This window comes from Peromyscus californicus, unplaced genomic scaffold (assembly GCF_007827085.1).
Source record: "Peromyscus californicus insignis strain IS unplaced genomic scaffold, ASM782708v3 Scaffold_4__1_contigs__length_199733344, whole genome shotgun sequence".
In the NCBI taxonomy this organism is placed as follows: domain Eukaryota; kingdom Metazoa; phylum Chordata; class Mammalia; order Rodentia; family Cricetidae; genus Peromyscus; species Peromyscus californicus.
Window position 1 is genome coordinate 60,485,398 of NW_026294562.1, and position 19,194 is coordinate 60,504,591.

A 19,194-nucleotide genomic window follows, 5' to 3' on the forward strand; every position below is an offset into this window, starting at 1 on the left:
TGGAGGGGAGCACATGCTTATTAGGGGAGCACTTCTAATTAGAGGCCCCGAAGTAAAGTTAGAATCTTTACAAGGAAAGGACTGCCTCACCTCTGTGAAGTGTGAGATGCCCTCTGCTATGTATCTCAGATATGACTTGAGGCCACCCATAAGTATAGTGAGAAATTCCACCTGCCCTTCTCCCATGGAATAGGATGTCTGTATCATGCTGAGCCACCCCCATCAGATATGAATTCCCCTAAAGTTTAATTATCTTCCCCTACAGAAAGTTTCATTCTCCCCAAACATGCCTATCTCTACCACTAAGTAAGGAGTTCAGGGGGGACTTAGATAACAAAGGGAGAGGGAATAATTAAATCTTAGCCTGGGCTGATAAGCTGAGTAAGATAAAAATATTAGCTGGAGTGCAAAGGGTACGGACTAGTGGGTTTCTGTGGAGTGAACCAGTGTTTTTGAGCCTTTGCTGTACTCCCTGCTCTCCCTCAAAGCCAGGGACAAAGGTTTCAAAGTACAAACGAGACTTCAGGCAATGCTTGTATCTGAGTCCCGTCCCAGCTGCTGTCAGCCCTCAGGCTGTGCCTTAAATGGAGTTGCAGCTAAGCGAAAACGGGGTGAGAACCCAGCCAAGCAACATTCCAGAAAGGACGAACAAGTGTCACTATACATGCCATCTGTACCAGTATACTAAGTGCTTGGCACCACTCATAGAGGGCAGGGGGCCAGGTCAGATGACTGATGACTCTAAGTTGAGTACCCATGAAACATGAAACGACGCCAAGATGGCGCTGTGCCACACAGATGCACCGGAAGTACTTAAAAAGTAATTTTAATATGTATTTTGAACCTTCCTTCTAATTTGAATAAGCCACGCCCCCTTTTTACCTGTGCCACGCCCACAACATTCCAGGGTGTCAAGTGACTATCAAGTGTCACTCTAGTGAAGCCCCACCCATTCCCCACCCCCTGCACTTAGTCCCAACCCCCTAGCAAATAGGAAGTGTTTCTAGCTTATGTTCCTACCCACATAGAGGTCCTTCCGCATATCAGGCATGGGCCAAAGCCCCGCCCCCTAATGCCCGCATACCCTGGGGGGTGGGGGGAATTGCCATCGTCAGCTGCCCCAGAAGTCTTTGCTGCACTGTGCTAGTATATAATTTTCCAAATTTGGAGGGGTCTGCAGACCAGCGCGGAGAGGACAAGGAGGTGAGTGGCAAAGCCAGTCAGTTAGCATTTGAGCAGGTGCCTTGCTCGGTGGTGGAGAGCAGAGCCTACGGCTAGCGGCCCTGTTATCATGCAAGCTCCAAAAGACCCTCTCACCGGATCTTCAGCCTCAGCCTCAGCCTCGTCCCCTTCCACCTCTCCCTCAACTTCAACTCAGCTGGAGTGTCTGGGCACCACAACCAGAGCACCCCCTGCTTTGGAGGAGGTTGCTAATCCTGGCCCAGCCAGCAGCTCATCACCCAAGGAATTGCGGAAGAGAATCCTTGGCACCAGTGAGCCCCCTGTCCTCTTTCTCCACCGTCCGGGGACTTCGGGGACTTCAAAGCGACTAGAGTACAGGTAACTAATTGGCTTTTCATTCCTTCTGTGTATGAGTGAAATTGTAGTTTAAATATTCTGATACAGTTAAGTGGGCTGGGGATTTGGGGCAGTTAGGATCCTGGTCTCTGAAGAGGGGAAGATTGCTGCTGGATCGGACTGGAGTGGGGGCGGGGGGCTGTAACGTGAACGGGTCTAAGTGTAGCGCGGACGGGTCTAAGAGAAACTTTAACTTCTGCAGGGACAGGAAAGACAATTGGGGAGGGGACTTACAGGGCTGCACAAAGCTACAAGGAAAGTAAGTTTCTCTTCACTAATTTACCATGCAAAAGGGGAGAGGCAGGTCTCTTGCTCTTCCCAGCGGGAGTACACAGCTGTTTTCACAAATGTGGAAGGAAAGAGTTTTTCTGTGTGAAAAATTTCCCCTTGGTGCCCACTCGTCTCCACTCTCCCCCCCCCCCAAATGTGCAGAGGGGCTAGAGATTCTAGAGCAGTGTGGGGTATGTATTATACATACATGCATATATAAAATGAATATATATACACGCATATATATATAATCTTAAAAGCAAAGCTTCCCCATCTATATCCTATACCTCCTAACTACCACCAGGATACTGGAGAGCAAGGAGAAGGACCAAGAGAGGATGATTTCCCTTGCTATTCTCTAGCAGGGTTTAAAAAACAAAAGCTGCTTTCTGTCCTGACCATGCCGACTGCTTTGCGCGCCTTCCCTCTAGTGCCCCCGTCAACAAATAGTAATTTGGGGCAGCAGCAGCACTCCTGGGTGCACATTCATTTGTGCATAAAGTTTTTCTTCCCTGCAGCTGGGATCCCAGACACCTTAATCCACCCAGGATAGCATTTATGGGGAGGGGGGCTATTTCCTAGAGAAGCCCTACCACCCTTCCAGAGGCTGCCTTCCCAAAGCACAGCCATGTGCCCTTTTGACTTTTGTTCCTATCCAAGGTGGGGGTGTGAGGAGAGGAGTGGAAGACTTTCATAGTTTTAGCTGTGACCCCTCAAAGAAAGCCTTTTGTGTGCAGCACCACTACCTGTGCCAAGGCAGAAGCCCATCCCTAATTAGGAAGGGGCCAGCTTGCCCTTCCCAAAGGAGGGTCTCCTGCCTCTCCCCGAGCAGTTGTCAAACTTGGCAAAGTGACTTCTCACCAACTGCTTTCTCCCTTCTACTTGGGAGGGTGGGGGTGGGGTGGGGGTAGTTAGGCAGCTGAAGGGACTGGGCGGGGAGGGAAGCAACCCTGACAAGTTGACCCACAGGCTTCCCTATCCAGCAGCAATGTGGGAGGGGGGCAAGACTCAGCTGGAGAAGACTCGTTTTTTTGAGATAATCTCAAGGACTTTTGCTTCTCCCCAGGGGCCGCGTAGTCACCAGCGAGCTCGAGGTCATTGTGCAGGAGGAGGAACCCAAGCCCATAGCCCAGGGTCCTCCATCTCCTTCGGCGTTTAAACCTGTTGCCCAGTATGCAACCAAGCCTGCACCGAGACCTGTGCCGATACCGCCACCAAGGCCTGAGCCGAGGCCCGTGCCGGTACCTCCACCAAGGCCTGAGCCGAGGCCCGTGCCGGTACCTCCACCAAGGCCTGCATCTACACTGGAGCCGAGGCCTGAGCCAAGGCCTGTGCCTAAGTTGGAGCCAAGGCCTGTGCCTAAGCATGAGCCTAGGCCTGAGCCAAGGCCTGTGCCTAAGCCTGAGCCAAAGCGTGAGCCCAGGCGTGAGCCGAGGCGTGAGCCCAGGCATGAGCCGAGGCATGAGCCAAGGCCTGTGCCTAAGTCTGAGCCGAGGCGTGAGCCAAGGCCTGAGCCTAAGTCTGAGCGGAGGCGTGAGCCAGGGCCTGAGCCTAAGTCTGAGCCGAGGCGTGAGCCAGGGCCTGAGCCAGGGCCTGAGCCAGGACCTGAGCCGAAACCTGAGCAGCAACCAGCCAGAGCAGCTCGTGAGTCCAGCCCCAGGGCCACCTGCTGTGGCCTGTGGCCCAGAAGATCTCCACGCTCCCAGAACTGAACCAAGCCGCCCACCAGCCCCAGTCCTTCCCCAGAGGTGAGTGTCCATCATGCGCCCAGTAGGGCAGAGGCATCTCTAGCATAGGAGTCACATCTGGACGGCTACAGATACTGGGCTCAGCCAAGTCCCCTGCAGCCAAGGGACTAGCAGAGGCTAGGAAATCTGTTCAGTCACACAGTCGGTATCTGGAATTCAGGTGGGCTCCACGTGCCTCTCCTTGGGAGCACAGGGTATAGGCAGAGCAGTCATCCAGCAGTCTCTGTAGCCTGTAGATCCTTGAAGCTGTGCTCCCAGGAGTCCCGGAGCAAAGGTGGCAAGGGCTGAGGGTTAAAGGTCAAACAGCCCAAGAGGGAAAGGCAGAGGTTCCAGATGAGGAAAGAATCTGAGGAAAGAAAAAAAAAAAGAAGAAACGGTTAGCTAGAAGGAATTGAGAGACTGAGGAAAGCTGGGCATGGGGGTCCCTGTTCCCCCTCCCCCTGGCTATGCAGTTGCAGCTGTGGAGGCCCAGCACTAGTGGCTTGACCTCTCTGTGTCTATCCCCATTTGTCAAAGTGTGTGACAGTCTCAGACCTCCTGGCTGAACTGTGAATAGCAAATGAAATAATGACCAAAGAGACATTGTGAGACCTGTGAAGGGCCTTAGGAGAGCTCATGTCCTGATTCCATTGTGTTCTGGAGGCCATGGGTTTCCTGTGCGTGAATGGGGATGGGAGGCAGCAAGAAAGGGCCTGGGGCCAGAAGCATTGTGGACTCTGCTGGAATAAGCTCTGCTGCTTGGTGGCCCCTGCAGTTCACTGCTCAGGTACTGGGGATCAGGAAGGCAAAAGCTCTGTCAGGAAGGCCGAGCAGTGGAGGTTAGGGGAGGGGGAGCCGCGTGTGGGTCTGTGTCCTTGTGCCTAAGCCTCAAGTACTACAGGCTTCCCAGAGTCGGCAGGGTGGGGCCCAGCAGGTAAACTCCTACCCCCCTTCCAGGCTATCAGGCCCATGCCAAAGAGAAGCCGAAAACCTCCTTTTAAAGGTTGGTTCTGACACTAAAGCAATTAACACAGTGGTGTGGCCTCAGTCTATCTCCACCCAGCACACACACCCCCCTCCAGTGCCCCCACAGCAGCTCTTACTTACTTTTGGTTTGGGGTGTGTTGGTCAGCCTGGTGGTGCAATCCTCATGTCGGAGGTTCTGGTAGTGACTTCCCAGGCTTGCAGGATAACATAGAGCACTGCCTGGGTCTTCCTGGTGTGGAGTCCCAGTGTGGTGGCCAGGTCCCCAGCAGAGTGTGGCCTCTGCAGCAGGCGTCTGTCCCTCCGGCAGGGAATGAAGGAGAGCATACCGGGGACCCTCAGAGAGGAGCTGGGTGTGCGAAATGCTGGGCTTGTTCCCAAGCTAGGGCAACACCTGAGCTGGGGAAAGACAAGGAAGACCCGTGGCCTGAAGGGAGGCAGACAGAGCCCCTGGCTAACGGTGCTGGCCAGGCTTAATGGGTGAATCTGAATCTTAAAGGGTATTTAATTTCTTCAGAATTGGAGCTTTTAAGCCCAGAAAGACTTGGACTGCCATGGTGGTGGGGCAGGGCAGGGACTGAGGCGCACTTAGTGCTGAAGTCTGGTGGGTCAAGCCCTGCCTAGAGGAAACCGTAGCCCCCTCCCAATAACATTCTAAGGGTGTAGTAGGTTCCTTCCTACCTCAGGGGGTGGGGGACAGGGACTGAAAATAGAGGAAAAGAGAGGGCCTTAGAGGGAGAATCCTGTTGCTGGTCCCGGCTGAGGGTGGGTTGAGCACTTTTGAGTCCTAGGTTGACCCGGAACTGTGTATCAGCCTCTTCACTTTGACTAAATAAGGCCAGGGGAAGGCTCCGTGGAGAGTCACGTAGAGGACGGAGAACATGCGTGTCCTTTCCCCCACCCTACCCCGCCTATATGCTCTGGTGGCTCTTCAGTGGGCACCTCAAGATGACCTCAGCGTCTCCCTACCTGGCAAAATCCAGGAGTGGTCTCCAGGGGTGTTCCCGTGGCTTCTCCAAGGCACCTCTGCAGGGCGGAAAGCAGAGATTAGGCCATGAAACAGGTCACTTTATGACTGCTGTCTTCTCAGTTGCCTCTTAGGAGCCAAGAAGCAGGACTCCAGAAACGGGGCTCTGGTCCCAGTATCTTGTTCACCCCCAATCTGTGCCACTTCTTGGGGAAAGGTAGAGAACCCCCAGGTGGCACTTGGGAGTCAATCTGCCATGTCTTTCTATAAAAGACCCTCAGCAGAGGGCTTGTACCTGCCTGCTCTGGCTTCATGAGGACTGGGTGCTCACAGACACCTTTTTTTTTTTAAATGTTTCTTACTCCCAACAAATTTACAAGTATCCCCGGAATGGGGATCACCATAGCTCTGTCTTCCTAGCTGGAAGCTTCCTCAAGTCTATAGGCACACACGCAGGCAGGCCAAAAAAGCCAGGGATGGAGGCTGGTGGGAGGGGGGCAGCATGGGTGTGTTAGAGGGGGACATGCCAGATGTTCTTGGAATAGGACACGGGGGTGATTGTTGCGGACTGGAATTTGAAAGGGGAACATTCTCCACGTGCCTCATGCTCTGGGTGGAAAATGGGTGTGTGTGTGGGGGGGCTCTCTCAATCTTGCCAAGCTAATATGAAGGAGATGATGCCTCACCCTGCCTGGGTCCCCACACCTGTCAAAGGACATTAACTCCTGCCTCCCCAGAGTGTCAGGCTTTGAGAATCCACACACACACACACACACACACACACACACACACACACACACACACACACACACACACACACACACACCCTGCCATACTGTCCTCTATGGGTCTCTCTGTGAGTGATTATAGAGACAAGCAATGCTTATAGTCATGGTCCCAGGGTTTTCCCCCATTCAGCTGCTCCCCAGCACCTCCTCTATCTAACACCCCACCCCACCCCCCAGGTCCCGCTAGAATCGTGGCCCTTCACCTCCAGCATTACCCAACTATGAGGGGGTGGCCTTGTTCCCCACAACAGCACGGTGAGCCTGTGTGTGGGTTTAATATTTGCCTTTAAGGAGCTGGACTTTCCCCAGTCAGAACCGAGTGGCTAGTCGCAGAAATTTTCTGAGAAAACGAAATGAGGGCCTTGGCACCCAGTCACTGCTCCCACTGTGTCATTCTGCGCCCCTCTACCCACCACCACTTTCTTCTCTGCTCCCCCACTTTTTACCCTCTTTCCATACTGTCTAAACAAAACTGATCCCTCCGTTGTTAATTGTTAGGGAGCGAGCAAGGCCAGATCGGCGCGTTCGGGGAGCAGGGGCGGGCAGGGGTGGCCACTGGGGGTGCCTCGGGCCCCCAAACAGAGCCAGGGACGAGCCTGCCCCCGGCGGCCGCCGGGCCGCGGCTTCGCCTAGGCTCGCGGCGCCTGAACGCGTGGGGCGCAGGGGCGGCGGGGAGCCGAACGGGGCGCCCGGAGCCCAGGGAGCCTCCGGGAGCAGCGCGCGGCTGCTTGCTCAACGGTCCGCTCCCTCGCCGACGCCCGTCCGGCTTGGCCTCCGCCACCCAAGCCCTCTGGGTGGCTATAAGGCAAAAGAACGAAAAATGCAGCTGGCTCGGGCGTACGCTCGCCGGCGCCGGTGCTCCTTGTCTGCTCTGCCTGCTCCCCTTCCCCGCGCCCGCGTTCCCCCGTGAGGGCGCCCCTGCTCCGTGTGAGTTCCCTGGCACCGCGGATCCTTGCGCCCCGTCCTTCGCCGCCTGGGAGCTCAGTTTCTCAAATGCAGCTCTAGTTCTCTGTAGTCTACGTGCAGCCAGAGCAACTCGGCAGCTTCTCTGCACCTCAGGCGTTGTTTCCTTGGGATCCTCAAAATTGAAGCATTGCTTTCCGGGGGCCCTCTAAAATCATTCAGCGTTTGTTTTTCTCACAAGTGAAACTTTTTTTTTTTTTTGATATTTGATTTCCAAACATTCCAAAAGGTGGGAATTAAGCCTCCGCTGGCTCCCAAAAATTAGATTATGTGGCCTGGGCCCCCCGAGTTTGCTTCTGTCTCTTTAGTTTCATATGCAAGGTCTTAACTCAGTTCCCTAAAATTTAAACGTAAGCCGGGGGTCTTGAGTCCTTCTGACAAATTTTTCTTACTCGGGAGGGTGGACAGTTTCACAGCATTTAGGCGCTGTATTCACGGGGCGGGGGGCTATTTTCCCGTGTCCTTAGCACATCATTTTATATCTACAGCACTGTTCCCGCTAACTCTGTTTCCCCGCCACCCACCCTCCAGTTCCATTAACGTGGAACATCATACACTAGATTCTGTAGTCTGTTGCCCCAACCCCAAATTTTAAAAGTTGAAATCCACTCAGACCTCCTAAACAATTTCCCTGGAACCCTCGAAATTCTAGCCTTTCTTACTATGTCCTCCCCTAAAGGTAGGCAATTCAAGCAACCTACACTCTCATTTCCCGGGTTCCAGAAAATCGAGGGAGTGCTTTCACAAATTACCCCTAAAACTCACTCAACAAGAACCCCCATTTCCCCCGCCCAACACACAAGGGTCTCGGGAGTTGGGGTTTTCTAGGGCTCTTGAAAGCTTTCTGGCCACTGTTATGTTTTTTAAAATACAGACGTTCTCACTCAAGCTCCCAAAGCAGGCTAAGCAATGATCTAAGGCGTGTGCTCACATGTGGCAAGAGAGAGCTTTCCATGCTCTCTCAATTCATACATGTCTCTCTGGGTCACAGAAGGCACAAAATTAACCACTGGCCAAAGCCTTTTTCTTTATACTAGAATGTTGAATGTCCCCAATCCTTGAACATTCTGAGTATTTTCTCTGCACCAAGTATCAAGAGTCCCTGGGTCCTTTTTTTTAAAAAAAAAAAAAAAAAAAAAAAATTTTTTTTTTTTTTAATTCAAACACCAGTTGCAAAGTCCAGTACCATCCTGGACCCTTCTCCTTATTCCCCATGTTGGCCCATGCTGAGCACCCTCAAACATTAGGCAATGTTTTCCAGGCCCCAACACACGTTTAGTTAGCCTTGGGTCACGGAAAGTTTCTACTATGTCCCGCTGCGGTACCAGCCATGCACACACTCAGCCTCTTACATTTCAGCTTTTCTTCCCCAGTCACCCTGCACAATCTCTGCACATTACAAATTTAGGGCATTGATTCTTAGGTCCTAGGATTTAGGAACTCATAATCTCTATTCCTTGAAATGTAGGAATTGCCCCTAAAGTGTTCCAAGGATACTGGGAAACTTTAGATTCAGAAATTATTTTCCTGAGGCCCCCAAATTCACGTACTCCAAAACAAATTGAGACTTTTTTTTCTTTCAAAGAGTTGGGTTTTTATTAAACTTTAATGAACTTTGAATTTATGACTCCTGCCAGAGTCTCCCTAAATTTAGACAATGTTTTATGGTCCCCCAAGCACAGTGAAAAACGTCCCAGATCCCCCAAATCCTAGGTTTTAAAAGTCTGTGTCTTACACATTTCCTAGCTACTAATTCTACTCCCTGCAATTTGGATTTCAACATCTATTGGGTAATTTTTATTGATCCCTAAAACTCGCGCATGTTTCTCCAAGCGCAAACATTGTCCAAGAAAACAAACTTCCCCCTTGTTCAACAAAATGATGGACTGAAATCTGTCTAAGAAATTAAAATATTAAAAGACATCGATTTTCTGTCTTCCTCAAATGGACTGCTTGCACTCCCAATTCCCCTACATTTAGACAGCGTTTCCCCATTCTCTGGAGGACTTCTTTGAAGCCACAGAAATTATAGAGGTGATTTTTCCCGGCGGCGACAAGTTCCACTGGCCTCAAGGGTAAATCTTAATCTCCACTCCTGCCCCCCAAAATAATTGATCTGGATCCCTAAAATCCCATTTCCCAATTTTAAGCAATTAAAATGAAGCTCCCCCAAATTTCATGTTGGGAATTTTCTTAAATTCAACAGCAACAACAAACTACCTAACTTCTACAAATTAATCTAGGTTTTTGTGGGTTTTCCTAAGTTTGCTGACCAAGATGTTGGGTTCCCCAAGTTAGGCTTGGATCAAAATGCCCCCTATTTTTGCATGCAATAATTTCTCTCATTCCCCAACTTGGGAGTCTATTTTTTTCTGTAATCTCAAATTTAGCTATTAACCAGTTTTCCCATTTGTGGAGTCTCTTCTGAGTCCCCCTACTTCGGGACAGTCATCCACAGGGCTGCAAGTCAAACAAGGGTCTGACTTGGGATCCCCGAAATTTGAGCATTGTTTCCGCTGGCCACTCTCGGCAGCTTCCCCTGTCCTGCGCATAACATTAGTTTCGTTCGGCCTCTTCAGTTTCCTACGGGGTCCCAGAGACAGCTCCGATTTTGGCTAAGTCTGTGTGCCCCAAATACGCTCAGGACACTGCGCGACGGCCAGGACGTGGGCAGTGCTGCTCCCTCGTCCAGGAAAACGACTGGGCATTGCCCCCAGTTTCCCCCAAATTTGGGCATTGTCCCCGGGTCTTCCAACGGACTGGGCGTTGCCCCGGGACACTGGGGACTGCCTTGGGGTCTCGCTCACCTTCAGCAACGTCCACTGCGCTCCACAGATCCTCTCCAGCCTTTCTCCTCGGATCCTCCTGCGCCTGCGGACGCGACCCTCGGCCTTGCGGTGAGCTCCCCGTGGCGCGCTCCCGGTGCCCCAGCTCTGCGGCTGCGGGCAACAGGCTACCTCGCAGCTAGTCCCCAGGGCTGCTGCCGAGCAGCGCTGGAGCGGGATGCTGGCTTCTCCCTCGGAGGCCGCGCTCCCTTAGGCTGGGTGCCCCGAAACACGCGCCACTTTGCCTGCACTCTGCAAACAACGCAGTGGTAGGGAAAGCGCCTGGCGGCCAGGAAACGGGAAAGGCAGAGCGTTGGGCAAAGCCAAACCCGGGAGAGGCGCTGAGCGCTCCGGTAGCTGGGAGCCTCCAGTCCTACCGGTTGAGGGCTTGGGGAGGCGTGCGCGGAGCGCGGGCTCAGTGATTGATGGCCGGGCCCGGAGGTTAGCCCGGGGTGCGCGGGTTTCCGCCGGTGATGGCCCCTTCCACTCCTAGAGGTGTGCGGCGTGGGCTGGCGGGGCCGGTTTATGAGTGGTTTCGACTCCGTAAAAATAACAATGGCTTCTTACATCGTCCGAACCCTCCAGGAGATGGTTTCCTCAGACCCTCAAATTATCGTGGTGGCCCCTGGGGCCAAACCCGCGCCTACGCAAGTTTATCGCATTGATAACAGGGAACTGTTATCCAGGTATTCTGGGTGGGTCCCAAAGGCGTGCTGCTTAGACGCACTCCAGTGAGCTCTGGTTTACAGGTATGGTTTGAGCTACGTTTCCAGCCCTGCTTCTTTTTCTGCGTTAGGATGCAGACTTTGCGCTGGGCCCCACGCAGGGCCCAACTCTGGCGTGGTCAAACCAGCCTTTCCTTCGTGGCGCACCTGGTGGCCCCCCGACACTGCTCAGGTATCCTACGCAAAGCACCGGGGGGCGCTCAGGATCTGGCTGCAACTCGAGGTGCCTCACAGTCCTCCTTGCCTGCTCAGGCAGGTGGCGGCTGCGCGCTCCACCCTAGCCGATCATGGGAACCGTGCACTGCCTGGGAGGTAGGTCCCTGTGAGGACCCTCGACCCAGCACCCAGCTACTTGCGCCTGAACTCTACATGCCAGGATGCGCCTACTTTGTAACCCTCTAACTGAGCACAGGTCCCTTACTAGCACTGAGGCCTAGGGTGCCACGCACGTTGGTTCACACCACGCGCCCCTGTCGCCCCTGTTGCACAAGCACAGGGCACCCCGGAAACATGACATAGGGCCTTGATTTTTTTGGAACGGATACCCGGTATTTCGTGGGCCTGCTGGGGCGCCCCACGCCCCCCCACCCGGCACACCCATGCCCAGGGCCCCCGGCCCGCGTTCCCCCCCCCATGGCTCGAGTTGCGGGGGCGGTCCCGGGGCGGGGCGAGGGCCCTACGGGCGCCCATTGGCGCGGGCGTAAGGCCAGCGGGCCCGAGCGGGCGAGGAGCCGCGGAGTGGCGCGGCTATAAGAGCCGGGAGTTGGCGCCCGGAGTTTGCCTGCTCTCCGGCGGAGCTGCGTGAGGCCAGGCCGGCCCCCGGCCCCCCCTTCCGGCCGCCCCCGCCTCCTGGCCCACGCCCGCCCGCGCTCGGCCCGCCAGCGCCTCCATCCGGGCTGGCGGCCCCGCGTCGACGCCGTCCGCCGCCTCGCTGCTAACTCCCGCGCAGGGCGCCGTCGGCGGGGCCGCGCTCCGTCGGGCCTGCGGATCTCCCAACCGCCTCCTCCTCTATCTACCTCAACACCCCATTCCTGCTTCGCTCGAGGAGGCGGTCCCCACCGCAGGCAGTCCGGCTTGCAGGTCGCCGGCGTTGTCATCCCCCGCGCTCCCCCTCCCAGCCCTCCCCGGCGCGCAGCCCGGCCGCTCCCCTCTTCTCGCTGCTGTCCCGAGTGGCCGCGGCGCCGCCACGCCTGTCCCCCCCCAAGAGGCCCGGGCTTACGACGGCCGAGGGCTCCGTCGGCCCTAACCGAGCTGGGTGCCCGTGGCCGGGGTGACGCCTCCATTCCTCCCCCCTCAGCACCGTCCTCGGCCCTTCGAAGTTGCGTCCTTTCCTCTGCTCGCGGTGCGCCCCCCCCCCCCCCGCGCACGCACTTACCCGCCACCTTTCCTAGGCTCCCCTCCTGCCCCCTCCCCGCTCCTCCTCGCCTCAGACTCCCTCCCCCTTCACGTCCGCCCTCTGCCTTCGCCTACCCAAGTGGATTAATTATAAGCTTTCTGTTTCTCTCGGTGCTGTCCTCTCCCGCTGTGAGCCTACCCGCCTCTCGCTGTCCTTTCTTCCTCTTTCCCTCTCTGTGGTCCCCCCCGTTTCACGTTCACTCTGTCTCTCTCACTATCTCTGCCCCCCACTATCCTTGATACAACAGCTGACCTCATTTCCCGATACCTTTTCCCCCCCAAAGTACAATATCTGGCCCGCCCCAGCCCTAAGACAGCCCATCCTCCCTAAAGAAGCAGAAGAGACGTCGTCCCCCCCCCCCCACCAAAAAAGCCATCCCCCCGTTCTGGCCCGTCGCACATTCGGCCCCCGCGACTCGGTCGGAGCGGCGCTGGCAGAGGAGTGCCCGGCAGAGGGGCCTTCGCCCGCTCTTCGGTTTGCAAACACGCAGCAGGGAGATTGGGTGGTAACTTCGCCGGCTTCCAGGTAAGGGCTCTCAGGGGCCCCAGCGGCCTGGGCTTGGCGGGACTGGGGCGGCCGGGGGTGGGGGCTGGGGGCCCGTTCCCTCTGCAAACTCGCTCTCCCCATTGCGTCGTGAGGTGGGGGAGGGGGCAGGGGTATGAGGACTGGTGGGGAGGGGGTGTGTAAGTTGAACTCACTGGAGATTTCTGGTCCTTTGGTGCGTGTTGGGGAGGGGGAGTAAACTGCTTTAAAATGTATGACTGGTGTTGTTCAGGCCCTGTCTCCGCAGGGTGCTGAGTGATGAGGAGGGGGGCAGAGTCTCCAAAGCCCACCCTGGTATGTTGACTTGGTGCCAATGAGGCTGAGAGAGGAATAGTGGGTGGGCGGGGCTAGGGCCCCCCCAAAAATTGGCAAAGGAGTCAGGCCAGATGCCACAGTTCGCTCTTTCCCCCCTACACGCACACACACATGCACACCCCAACTCTGTCCCCAACATTCTCAACCTAAAATGTAGGGAGAGGGGCCAGTTTCGGGCTTAGAAGGGCAGAAATGTTACAGTCTAAAGAGGAATAACTAACTGCCCCTGCCTTTTACTGGGTGGAACTTTCCATAGGAGGATGTGGGAAGGAGCCCCTTCCCCGCCCCCATGAGTCTGTGCAGAGAGGGCTGGGGGCGCACGATGAGGCCCCCCCTCCCACTGGTGGTGCTTTGCTAAGGAATGGTCCAAGGCTAGCTGTTGGGGGGTGCAGGAGTGAAGGGACTGGCTGGAAGGAGGGAGGGGGCGGGTGCAAAGGGGGCGGGGGGAGTGGTCAGTAGGGAGGGGGGTGGGGGTAGGGTGGAGCCGGGACTGGGAGGAGCCGACTCAGACATAAAAGCCGAGGCACTGACCAGCTCGCAAACTGGACATTAGCTTCTCCTGTGAGAGCCTTCCAGCCTTTTCCTGTCTTCCACCTCTTGCAGCCCCAGCGGCCTCCTTATCCAACTTCAGGTAACCAGGGCCGTGGAGCCAGAACCCTGCTGCCATCCCGCTCCGGCCTGCCCCATGGGGTGGTCAGGGCATCGGCTAGCCTGGGGCCTCTGCCCTTGCAGCCGGGCCTGCTGCCTCTCACAAGCCTTCGTCCTCCCTCGGCCTCTCCTGTGCTCCCCCTGGCCCCAAGCTTCCTCACCTGCTCCGTTCTCTCCTTTTTCCTTTCCCTCCGCCTGCCCCTTCCAGCAAATTTGGGCCTTCCCTGGGCCCTCACCTATCCCTTACCTCTTGGTCAGTCTCTGCCTGCTTCTGCTGGCCACCTTGGGCTGGACCTGGAGCCAGTGTGATCTGGCTTTGGGAAGGGACTTCGAGGTCAGCTCCGTTTCCCCATCCCCCACCCGCACCCCCAGGACTAATTGTTGCAGCTATGGCCGGATGATTGTAAGGCGGTGGTCCTGGCATAAAGGGTGTTAGGCGGACGGTCTGGCTCTTGTAGAGGAGGTGGACAAAGGTGACTTTTAGTTACCCGAGGGAGCTCAAACAAGTTTGCTTCTTGACTATTCCGCATTGGTCTCTCAACATGTCTTCTTTGCAGCAAGAAATCCTCTGGGCCTGTGGAGCAGAGGCTTGGCACTGCGGTCTGGAGGGCATTACTTTCTGCAGGGTCAAGGGTGGCTTACTTTGGGCCGTGGTGGCCTCTCATCTCTAAAGAAAACCATTGCCCCAGCCTGTGCCCACACGATTTGTGGCCCGTGGAGGGGGGTGTGTCCCTCCAGACTGAAATGTTCAGCCTCCCAGGGACCTGAACTGCTGTCTCTAGTACCCTGGGTAGAATTTAGTTCCTACCAGAAAGATGATCCTGTGGGTCATAGGGGGACTCTCTAGGGTCCCTGACCTTGGTTAGTAACGGTTGAGGCCTGGAATGGGACTTTAGGCTTTCTCCTGAGCTCTGAGGTGCCTAGGGAAGTCTGGACTTGGAGGGCTGGGTGACCCTGGAGAGCAAGGCTCACAGGAATGCCAGCAGTCCCGTTGCGCTAACCATTGGATTCTTGGCCTGAGCCTTGCTCAACATGGCCTGGGAGTGGGGGTTGGATGGGTGGAGGTGGCTCTGCTGCTTAGGGAGGGGTGGCCAGCTTAGGGGGGGCAGGGAGGTTGGCGACTGGTCCCTTTGGATGCACATGCTCCACGGTGGGTGGGGTGGAGCTGTCTGCCATCTTGGCCAGTGCTTCGAGGCCAGAGTAGGAGTGGCAATGGTGATGGGCCCTTGGGCTGGCTCCACCCCCATGATGTCATCACTTGGAAACCAGGTCCAGTGTCCAGCGCTGGCCCCTGCTGCTATGGGTGTGGTCAAGCAGCAATTGCGCCTATGGGTGGGTGGTCCTCGAGGGTTTCTTACAGTTCAAAGCCACCACGCGGTGCCTTCCCGGGCTCCATTGAGTTTCTTCACACGCAAGTGGTTTTTTGACCTCAGCCATTCAAGTGCTCCCAGTTTTCTGCAGGTCAAATACAGAATGGGCAAGCTGCCTTTCTAATTTAATTGCGTTTTCAATTAAGAGATGATAGGTGTCTTTAATGGAGAGGAGCATCTTGGGACCAGGGGTGTGGCTGGGATCCCCTCACTCAAAGCCTGCATCTCTTTTTTTCCAGATACCAATGGGGACCCCAGTGGGGAAGTCGATGTTGGTGCTTCTCGTCTCTTTGGCCTTCGCCTGGTGCTGCATTGCTGCTTACCGCCCCAGCGAGACCCTGTGCGGTGGGGAGCTTGTTGACACGCTTCAGTTTGTCTGCTCGGACCGCGGCTTTTACTTCAGTAAGTCACTCCAGAGAGGTGGGGTGGGGGGAGGGGGAGGGCCAGGCCTCCCTGGGTGGGGTGACGGTTAAGATATACTGGTTTGGCCTTGGGCTGACGCTGCCCCTCCCCCTTGGGCAGGCCTGTGGTCTCACACTCTGAAAGTTCGATAGTTTTAAAAGTTAATAAAAAGTAAAACCAAATGTGGTTGTCGGGTCTTGGCCAGGTTGAGCGTGTACATGCAGTTTGAGGGGGGGAGGGGGGGGGCAGGGGGCGGGCGGTACAAGGGGAGAGCCAGACCTTGACCATCCACATTCAGGGGTGCTTATCTGCTTTCAATATTGCTCACACTTCTCTTAATTTCCCAGCCCGGGGGGCTGGGCCTGGGCTCCCTGCTTACAGAAGATGGGGACACCCAGGTGGGGCATGCCTGGGCGGGCAGGGGCACCAGAATGGATGACTCTCCTTGCTGGCATGGGCCCTTCTATCTTCCCCACATGGTCCTGGACACGCGGCCTCCTCCTCTGCACCTCTACCTACCTGCCTGTGAACTGCTCTGAGTATACTCCCACTTCACACCTCTGGAAACTGCTCCTGCTCCTGGGCACTCTGAAGCCCTCTGGCACTGCAGGGCCAGCCCTCGCTCAGGGAGCCACTCCTGCACAGAGAGGCTTCCAGAATAGGAGGGTCCAAGGTGGAGCCTTCAGTGGCTCTACCCCTCAGCCTAGCCTCGGACCTGAATATGTGGGGGAGAGGGGAAAGACGGGAGAAGAGAAGGGAGTGGATTTTGGGTACCTCACTCCTCCCCTCCCGTCTTGTTCTCTCCTGCCCTTTCTTCCCTGTCTCAGCTCAGTGCTGGGGGTTTGGGGGTGGGCCCCTCAGGCTCAAGGTGGCACCAGGCCAGGACCCCAAGTCCAGGGACCACACCTGTGTCCACCATAGCCCCCTTGTGGGGCTCACCCTCTCCTCCCTGTTTTCCAAACCACTCCAGTGTGGCCTCTGGTCTCCATGGAGTTTGTGGGACAGAGAGGTTGTACCATGTTAGTTGCCAGGCAGGAGGCACCAGAGGCCAGGGGCTGGTCCTGCAGCATGCATCTTTATTTCTCCTTTCTGGGCATCTTGGCCCACCTGGCTCACACTTCTACCTCATCCCCGCAGGGTGACCTAGTATCAGAGCAGGGCCTGGTGGGAGGGCAGAGGTAGTTACTTCCTTCTGTAGCCTTCCCTTGGGGATCTGGGGAGGCCAACCCAATGGGTGCTGCCCCCAGCTGATGGTGACTAAAGATCTCTGTCCTGTGGAACTTCCAGGCAGGCCCTCAAGCCGTGCCAACCACCGTCGCAGCCGTGGCATCGTGGAAGAATGTTGCTTCCGCCGCTGTGACCTGGCCCTCCTGGAGACATACTGTGCCACCCCCGCTAAGTCTGAGAGGGACGTGTCAACTTCTCTGGCCGTGCTTCCGGTGAGGCTTGGGACAGAGGGCAAATTTTTAGGTAGCGGGGTGGGGTTGAGAGAATGGTGGGGGGTGGGACAAAGAGACCATCAGCGTCTTGATTTGGGGTGTTATGGAGTCCACCCACATTTTATTATTGACCTCTGCCCACAAACATAGGTATTTGTGGGGAGTTGTCATGAGCTGGTGTGACTTTGGGGGGTGGGGTGGGGGCGTGTGAGACCTGGCTGAATCCTCAGGCTAACGTGCTACCCTGACACCTGCTGACTAGCGCCTCCTCTTCAGGACGACTTCCCCAGATACCCCGTGGGCAAGTTTTTCCAATATGACACCTGGAGACGGTCCTTCCAACGACTGCGCAGAGGCCTGCCTGCCCTCCTGCGTGCCCGCCGGGGTCGCATGCTCGCCAGAGAGCTCGAAGCGTTCAGAGAGGCCAAGCGTCACCGTCCCCTGATCGCCTTACCACCCATCGATCCCGCCCACGGGGGAGCCTCTTCGGAGATGTCCAGCAGTCATCAGTGAACCAAATTTGTTTGGTAATTCTGCAATGTAATACCATCACTCTGTGGCCTCCTCTTGAGCAGGGACAGTTCCATCATGTCCCACACTAAGATCTCTCTGCTCCACTTCCTTCCCTAGGCTTCCCCCCCCTCCCCCCATGCCCCGCCTCCCCACATCAGGCTACTTTGCCCCACACCATCGGGCAAGCAAACGCTTCAAAACCAAATCAATTGGCTCTAAACAACTAAACCAAATTGATTGACTCTAAAGAACCCAAAAATTTTGACACCCCCAAATTATTCTAAAAAAATCTTTAAACAAATTGTCCCTTTAAAACAAATTGGCTTTTTAGAAACACCAGAACCATTAATTAAAAATTAAATAACAAAAGAAATCAATTGGCTAAAAACAAACTAAAAATTAATTGACTTAAAAACAATTGGCAAAATAAAATAATTCGGCCCCCCCCCTCCTCTTCTTCCCATTTGGATCTTTAGTCAAATTGGCTTAGACTTGGATCTCAGAACCCAAGAAGAAAGGAAGGGGACCCAAAACTTTCCAGGTGGCATGTCATGCTTCAGTGCCCTCTCCTTGTCACCACTCAGATAGGGTGCTTTTAGCTTAAGCTGGCTGAGAACAACAAAGGCCACCCAAACTCTTTCTTCACTGGCCATTCCATCACAAATGTCATCATGTCACCACCGGGCTGGGTGAGAGAACCCAAGGAAAGGAACAGAGTATGAAAACTGGAAACAAAACTTAATTGGCACAAGCCCCCAAGTTCCAAAACTCTCACTTATCCTAAAAAGCACTTTTATACTCATCCCTGCAGACACACAGACATGCATGCACACACACACACACACACACACACACACGCACGCACGCACAACACACACACACACACACACACGCACGCACGCACATACACACACACACACACACACACACACACACGCACGCACACTCACTCATATAGGTATGCACACCCCTCACAATTAGATGAGAACATTGAAATTGCTAAATAACTCCCATTAGAACCACATTGCCCAAACCAAGGTTCATCCCAAATTCCCTGAGCAGTTTGCATGGTTTTAGCCTTCCCCCCCCCCCCCCCCAGTCCATCTAGTTTCTGCTGCTGCTTGTGGGCCCTGTGTATGATCAGGCTGTTAGTTCTGTCTTTCCTAGGGAGGGAGGTGTTCTTACAAGGCTCACTTCCATCTGGGCCAGTGCTCCCCAGCCCCCCCCCCCAATGTGGGCCAATGCCTATCCACCTTATGCGTTGGCCTCCCCCAGTGTAGAATAAGTTTGGCCAGATAAGGAGATGGTACTGCCAAGTGAGACATGCTGCCCGAGTAGCCTGACCCTGGGTGTGTTTCTAGGAGGAAAGATCTGGGGGACACCCCCTACCCTGAGCACACCTATGGGCCATCTCTGTCAGTCTCCTGGGGAGCCCCCACCTTTTAGGGGCTCCCCAGGAGACTCACACTGATGGTGGGGAGTGTGGGAAGTCTGGCGGTTGGAGGGGTGGGTGGGGGGCAGTGGGGGCTGGGTGGGGGGAGCTATGGGTAGGAAGTGGTCCCAGAGAGGTTTTGGATGGAAGAATCAGGAGGAGGCACAGGTCAACTTGCAGAATTACAGAATTAGGACCCCAAATTTTATGCCAATTGATCTATTCCCCTCTTTTTGTTTCTTGGGGCATCTTTTCCTTTTTTTTTTTTTTTTTTTTTATCCCTCCTTAGCTTTTTATGCGCTCATAATC

At 55.2% G+C, this 19,194-nt stretch overlaps 2 protein-coding genes across 5 annotated transcripts; both read left to right on the forward strand.

The window, feature by feature from the left end:
* Positions 1-384: 384 nt before the first annotated feature.
* On the forward strand, positions 385-3,560 carry LOC128094722 (protein TsetseEP-like). Its single transcript, XM_052713219.1, has 2 exons — positions 385-1,560; positions 2,915-3,560. The coding sequence occupies exons 1-2, from the start codon at positions 1,292-1,294 to the stop codon at positions 3,558-3,560; spliced, it is 915 nt and encodes a 304-aa protein (XP_052569179.1). The 5' UTR covers positions 385-1,291.
* Positions 3,481-18,953, forward strand: Igf2 (insulin like growth factor 2). Of its 4 annotated transcripts, none has more exons than XM_052713221.1 (4): positions 3,481-3,596; positions 15,339-15,501; positions 16,789-16,940; positions 17,217-18,953. In XM_052713221.1, the coding sequence occupies exons 2-4, from the start codon at positions 15,345-15,347 to the stop codon at positions 17,451-17,453; spliced, it is 546 nt and encodes a 181-aa protein (XP_052569181.1). In that variant the 5' UTR covers positions 3,481-3,596; positions 15,339-15,344; the 3' UTR covers positions 17,454-18,953. The 4 variants fall into 4 exon arrangements, with proteins under 4 accessions (XP_052569181.1, XP_052569183.1, XP_052569182.1 ...); XM_052713223.1 differs by lacking the exon at positions 3,481-3,596 and adding an exon at positions 12,592-12,748; XM_052713222.1 differs by lacking the exon at positions 3,481-3,596 and adding an exon at positions 13,594-13,712 and having other exon boundaries at positions 17,203-18,953.
* The last annotated feature ends 241 nt before the right edge of the window (positions 18,954-19,194 follow it).